The sequence below is a fragment of the Limanda limanda genome, chromosome 20 (genome assembly GCF_963576545.1).
Source record: "Limanda limanda chromosome 20, fLimLim1.1, whole genome shotgun sequence".
In the NCBI taxonomy this organism is placed as follows: Eukaryota; Metazoa; Chordata; class Actinopteri; order Pleuronectiformes; family Pleuronectidae; genus Limanda; species Limanda limanda.
In genome coordinates this window covers 8,342,815-8,349,821 of record NC_083655.1, presented here as the reverse complement: position 1 = coordinate 8,349,821, position 7,007 = coordinate 8,342,815, and the positions used below count along the sequence as shown (strand labels likewise).

Below are 7,007 nucleotides of genomic sequence, written 5' to 3'. Positions count from 1 at the left end.
GAGTGAGGTACACACCACACTGTCAACTATTAGAATACAACACTGCACATTCAGTAGGTGGGATTTTTACTGGATGTTTCACTACCAGTCAGCACAATGGTTTTTAATGAGAACGGAAACAACAAGAGGATCCATGTCCAATTAATCCCATCAGCAAAGCCTCAGGCTGGATGATGTGCACTGGATCATGACGCTGTAACACTACAGTTTATAGGGATGCTATTTGGAACAAGCAAACAGAGGATTTCCCTGCAGACATAATGTTAGAGTACTGATTATCAGACAAAGTTTCACATCTAATAAAATCAAAATTCAGAGAATCAACTCTCTCCGCCATTGACTGGTCACTCTACAAATGATATTAAACAGATCCACAAACTCAGAGAGGAACCGTTTCAAAAAGTCCTTTTTGGAACGATACAGGTTTTTTTTCTGTCTTTCTGAAATCTGGCCAAAACAACAATCTCATTAAATTATTAATCTTTAAAATGCCTTGAGGACACTTACACTGAGCAACACTGCTTCTCTTCAGGAATCTGTGTTTGTGTGGCTGTTGCCAGAGGAAGAGAACCAGCTCCTAACATGCCTCTGCATTCTGTACAGACTTTAAATACATGTACAGTGTAAATCTATAAGTTATGTCTATGTCACTGTAATTATGAAGTTACTAAAGACCTTATTCCCTTATCGTACTGTTTAGTTTTCCATTTATTAGCTTTAACATCTTTAAAATTGCCTGATCTTATCTTGCCTGATGCTGTGTAATATCAGGGTTTATCTTATGCGTAGTTTATCTTAGTTGAATCTTTATTATATTTGTAATGCTTTTAATATCTCAGCCAAGGCTCCATTTCTATGGCTGAATCAATCCATCACCTGGAAATATACTTTCACACACTGATTTAATAACTGAGCAGTTGGTGACAGTGAGATCTTACAGACTTTACAGAGTCTTTGCATGAGGTGTTTACATTATTATAGGATAAGATAGGATCGTTCTTTATTAGTCCTACTGTGGAGAATTGTGGAGATACAGTGCAAACACAACTAAATAGAACAATAGACAGTAATGTGTACAACATATGATAAGGATAGAAAAGGATTACTGCTCAGCTGTTTTTTCTATCCCCCTCACATCCTGTCAGTTTACTTTTGATTGTACTGAGAAGAATAACACGATGAGAGCTGGACTCACTCAGGCCAGAGGTTGTCATGGTCGCTCAGTGACGATGAATTCAAACCTGAATCAAACTGGGCAGCAGCTTAGTTGTTTGGTGCATTATAGCACCATCTGTTGGATACTGTAATGTATAACAGGCATATGGGTTTTAGTGAGTATTAAAACTGCAATCTCGCTGCTCGTCCTCAGCCCATCATTTTGATTTGTTCATCACTGCTTTATTCATTTTGCATGTTTTTATCTTATCGTCTCTCGAGTGACAATTTCACTGTGTGTGTGTGTGTGTGTGTGTGTGTTTGTGTGTGTTTCTCATCTCTTTTATTCCTCGACCTTTGTACGTTTTGCCATCTGTGGGGGCGGCAGGAGAGGGAAGCTGAGGTTGGATCATGTGTAGGATGCCCCTGGTGACACCCAGGTTTTACTCCCCTGCCTTTTACCTTTATCTCTGTAGAGCAGCAGCCGTGTGTATCACAGCCTCCCCGGTGCTGTAGGTCAGGGAGAGAGCTCTGGTAGAGATGATCGTAAACCTAAATGACAGCATTAATTTGATTTGATTGGATCCTGCTGATAAAAACGGCCTCATTGCCGCTGTAAAACAAATCATTTTGTTTTTCACACCTCCCTCCTCCGGCACTGCCTCATTACTGCTGACTCACCACCAACCACCACTTCTACCTCATCATCACCCTCCACCCTTTCAGGCATTGGATCGCAGTGTTGCCTTGTTTCCTCTGAGTCATCCCTCCCTTTTGTCTCTCCTCCTATTAAGGCTGTTACATCCTCCCCTCCACCTCCGCTTGTGTCTCTGCTCATCTAGCGTTGTCAGATATCTTTGTTCACCATCTCCTTAGAAAGCCCCCAGGCTGCACAAAACCCTTATCTTACTCTGTTTGCCTCCGCACTCAACTGTCTGCCCTTAGGGTGACTTACAGTAGACTGCAGTTTATGCCCTTATGGTGAACCCGGTAACTGAATCATGTCTCACAGCTTTTTTTCTTTACACAGCCAGACACCTGTGTTAACATTATTTGTGCCTTTGCAGGACCATGACACCTGTCTACCCCCTAATGGAGACTACAGCGGCAGCAGCGTGGTCCTGGTTAACCCCTTCTGCCAGGAGACCCTCTTCATCAACAGAGACAAAGCTTCTGCCATCTAGAGACAGAACAGGAGAAGACTGAGTCTCCTCCTCTACTCCCCCTGCTGTCGTTGTCTATTTTATATATGTGGTAAATATTCAGAGACTTTTGACTTTATACTGTATATTATAAAAACAAAGAGCAACCTGGAAGGATGTAAACAGACACTATTTACTATGAGGATGCACCTGCATATTTTTCTGATGTACATTTTCTACAAAAAGGCTTAATTGTGATTTAAAAAAAAGGTTTTTATTGTCTTTATAAAATACAGAGTATATGTGGTTTTGTTTAATGACAGTGGCTTGATGGCGAGTGCACTGTGGATGTTGCCACATCAACCTGCTTGATAGAGAGAGAGAGAGAGAGAGAGAGAGAGAGAGAGAGAGAGAGAGAGAGAGAGAGAGAGAGAGAGAGAGAGAGAGAGAGAGAGAGAGAGACCTGCTATGAAAACTTTAAAGCTGTAATTTTTCTTTTCCTTTAAAATCAATTCCAAAATACTTATAGCCTGTTGAACTTGAATATAGCACCTACAATATTAACTTGGGGGAGGGGGCAGAGATTTGAAGCAAAATGCTGTGTGTGAAATCAGGGTCTGTATTTATCAAACTGTTAAAGCAAGAAATTCACGAATGTTACAAAGAGTCACAAAGACGAAGAATTGAAAGAAAGAGTGGTCTCCTTGAATCTCATTGATAATTGATAATTTTTCAGGAAAACTTAATTTGTTATTCTGAATATGTAAGTTTTATTTTTCTTAAGTTCATATTCATTGTGTGAACTCCTTAGTTTCCCATAACAGCAATCATGTACTTCTATAATAAACAATACATTTGTGAATAATAACAATATATTTGATAAATTGCGCGTCAGCATTGAGCTAAACATTAAAGCCAGGTTTTAAGTCACAAATACAGGATTTATACATCACGAATAAGGAATAAATCATAGGAAATAGGATGTTAACAAAATGATCACTGTACATTAGAGGCTACACAGTGTCATAAGAATTAGTTTAGCACCATATTAACAAATCCAGACGATGAAGATGTGATTGCAAACAAAATCAGAACCAGATTTGTTGTTTTACAGCCCCGATAAATGCAGATTAAAAAAGAAAGAAAGAAAGAAAACGTATAAGATCTTTGCCAAATGCATATAGTAGCCTAAACCATTCTGATTATGTATTATACAGCCATTCATATTATTCATATAATGACAATACTACCATCACTTTAAGACATGTGCCAAGTAGATGAGCACATTTAATTCTTAAGTTTCAAAGCAGGTGACTAAGTAAAGAACCTTATATTTTATCTCTCATCAGTTTGATAAAGACAAGCCCAGGTTTTAAAGGTCAATTTGAGTGGAATCTACATCTGGCTGTTCTGAAAGATGGTGCATCTCTCGGTCGATTGGAACTGACGTAAAATGGCTTCCTCCCTCGTGTGTCACCAGCTTCTCTTAAGAGGGACCACATAGATGTCTTAACTCTTTACTTTGGCCCTTTATATTTCAGTACGTGTGTGTGAAAGCCTTGTTCGTGCATGTAAGCAAACTGTGTGAGCGAGAGTGGACGGATCAGTTTAATCCAGCTGCCCCCCCTTAACCAAATATCACTGTTACTTAAAGTCAAACAAGACTTTGTATCACATCCGTTCTTCTGTCTGTGTCTGTCTGTGTGTGTCTGTGTGTGTGTGTGTGTGTGTGGGTGTGTGAGCCTCTGTCTTTCTGTCTGTTTGTCCTCTCTGCTGTATTGTGGAGCCTCTACTGGTTATAGCCCAACATGAGAAATCATTTCTCAGCGCCTGTAGGAAATTAGACATCCCTTGCTACTGTAAGTGTTTCCCCAGATACTGTGTTAGTCCGTTAATGTAACTCGTGTCTGTTGAAATGTCGAATGATTGTGAACGATTCCTCTGGACACACACACGATTTGTGTTAGAGTCTGTTAAAGATCCTGACCAATGAAAACACTGAGACAAAAAATGTACCGTATGCTGAGTATTTACTGTGAGCACATACAGAGGCGTTTGAATATTTCTTTTATCTAATTATTGACCCTGTGGCCCTTCTATCATCTGTTTTACTTTGCATTGCTGCAGTTTTATTCAATAATCGATACTGCCTGCCTCTATTGTCGCTGAAGATCTTCTGCATTGTGCGCTGTTGTTCTGAAGTCACCGGTTCGAGCGGTGGTGGTGAACAACACAATTAAACATATTGATTATTTTCCTGCAGCGGACGCTCACAGGTGGGCTTGTTGTGTTGCACGCTCAAAAAGTGGATATTTTACAAAACGTTCGGTGGAGCAGTGTTCAACATGATGTATTTTTTGTACTGTAGTATACACTGTACTTTTTACTGCTGAGCAATAAAACAAACAAAAAAACACATGGACGGGTCTAATTGTCTGATTTATTCTCTTGAAAAGTGAAATTCTCATATCTTCACGGCTGTATGATCACCCGTAAATAATGTTTCATGACAATAAATCTGAAGTAGATGTGTAAGTTTGATATCACACCTATTGCTTATATAACAAAGCAGAGTAAACAGCCTTGCTGACCGCAGCACATCCATTCATGTGGTGAGCTGGAATGTTCTCTTTGTCCTGCATCTGGTCGAGTGACCTGCAGCTCAGGGGAAATGACGTCAGTTCAATAATCTGTTTACAGCCTGCTTTTCTGCTGAGGAGAGGCTTAATTTGAAGTGAATGTTATTTGTAGATTTGTACACTTTGTACACAGATTTGTACATATTGGTAATATCACAAAAATTTGAAGTTTGCTCTTATGAAAAAGTTGGAGGACTGTCTCCAGTCAAAGTATTTGGTTGTATTTATGTTTAATATTGCTTTTTACTTAACATTTTAAGTCAAAACTTTGTAAAATTAAATACATCAGCTGCTACATACATTTGTGTCTTTAGACAATATATGTTTATTAATGAACATTTACGATTCTAACCGGAGAGAACAATTACATTACCTGTGGTAATTCAGAATTATTTTAAAGTAAGTTAGAGCTGACAATATTTACAAGTTACAATAAGACACTGCTCACAGTGGATGACTGACATTTGTTTGCAGCCACAATCTATTGAAATATCAAACACAATTAGATACAAATATAGAGACATAAATTACATATAGCTACAGTTTGCGTCACTCCTCCATTAATAAAAACAAACTATATAGAGAAAATATATTTCATCTCCAACTCCCTTAAATTGATCTACACATCAATCTTACAAAAAAAGCAGCCAAGTAAAGATTCCTCAGTGACCACGTTTGAAAAGGTTAAATAATATAAAGTTCACATGGAAACTATTTATTGGCTTCTTGAAAATAAAAAGTCCCCTCACAGCTTCCATCAACCTTTACAGATTATTTTGATAAAGTCTGTGGGTTTAATGATTTATTTTCAAATATTGGTGCATATATGACCTAATAAGATTGAGTTATATAAATTGTTCTTTTGCACACTTTAGTCTGGCTCATGATGGATTTTGCTTCTCTCTAATCAAAGTGGACATGACTCCTGTTATTGAGCCTTTAACATTAATCTTAGCATTATCCATTTCTAACATATTTGCAGTGAATTCAATTCTGTAGACCCAGATATGGAGTTAACTTGAGTCTTCTGCGGGCCCCTGAGCTGGTCATCATCCTTTTGACTTATTGACGAGATGCTGCACTCACACAATGTGTTCGATGAGCTGCAGTCAAAAAAGACACTGTGATGAAACACATCAATGTTGGTTTTGAAAGAACATTTCCTAATCCTCATCCCATGGGTTGAACATGGCTCATTCACCATCATTCAACCAGGTGTAATGAATAGAGCCATGAATTACACTTCATCAAGCATTTGTATTTACTTCTTAGTCATTTATTGCTATTTTATTCTATCTTATACTATTGTATCGTAACGTATTATCTTATCATATAGTTTATTATCTTATCTTATCGTACCATTTCATTAAGTATTATCTTATTGTATCGTATTCTATTGTCTCATCTTATTGTATTGTAGCATAATGTATCATCTTATCTTATAGTATTGTATCATATTGTAACGTAGTTATCTTATGGTATAGTTTATTATCTTATCTTATAGTATCATAACGTATTATCTTATTGTATCGTATTCTATTGTCTCATCTTATCTTATTGTATCATAATGTATCATCTTATCCCATAGTATTGTATCATATTGTAACGTATTATCTTATTGTATAGTTTGGTAATTAGGGCCTGTGCACTGACATCAAAGTCAGTATGGTGAGGCCCTATTGAAATTGTAAGGATTATTATAATTATTATTCAGGCAAAAAAAATGGCTTTTTGAGGGCTTTACCATGCTCAAATTCTTACCAAAATTTGCAGAAAGTTAGAAAGTGGTGAAAATTTACATATTCTGGAGGAATTTTCAATGGGCTTCGCAAAATGGCTCAACGGTGCCCCCTGAGACCCCTGGAACGTGTTCACATTGAACGGTCTTAACAAAAATATATAGGTGTATCACGACCAGACAAACAAAAAAGTCTTAAAGTGCAATTGGAAATACACAACAGGAAGCCTGCTTTTTTGCATTTAATTAGTTAGTTTACTATCTTATCTTATTGTATCATAACGTATTATTGTATTGTATCATCTTATCTTATTGTATCATAACGTATAATCG

At 37.4% G+C, this 7,007-nt stretch overlaps 1 protein-coding gene across 1 annotated transcript in view; it reads left to right on the top strand.

Annotated features, from left to right (window-relative positions):
• tmem108 (transmembrane protein 108) overlaps positions 1-4,719 on the top strand; it is a gene marked incomplete in the record, with an annotated part of 28,988 nt that extends 24,269 nt beyond the window's left edge. Inside the window, 1 exon segment of the mRNA XM_061093495.1 lies at positions 2,223-4,719. Within this exon segment, the coding sequence (XP_060949478.1) occupies positions 2,223-2,339 (117 nt within the window).
• Positions 4,720-7,007: the final 2,288 nt, after the last annotated feature.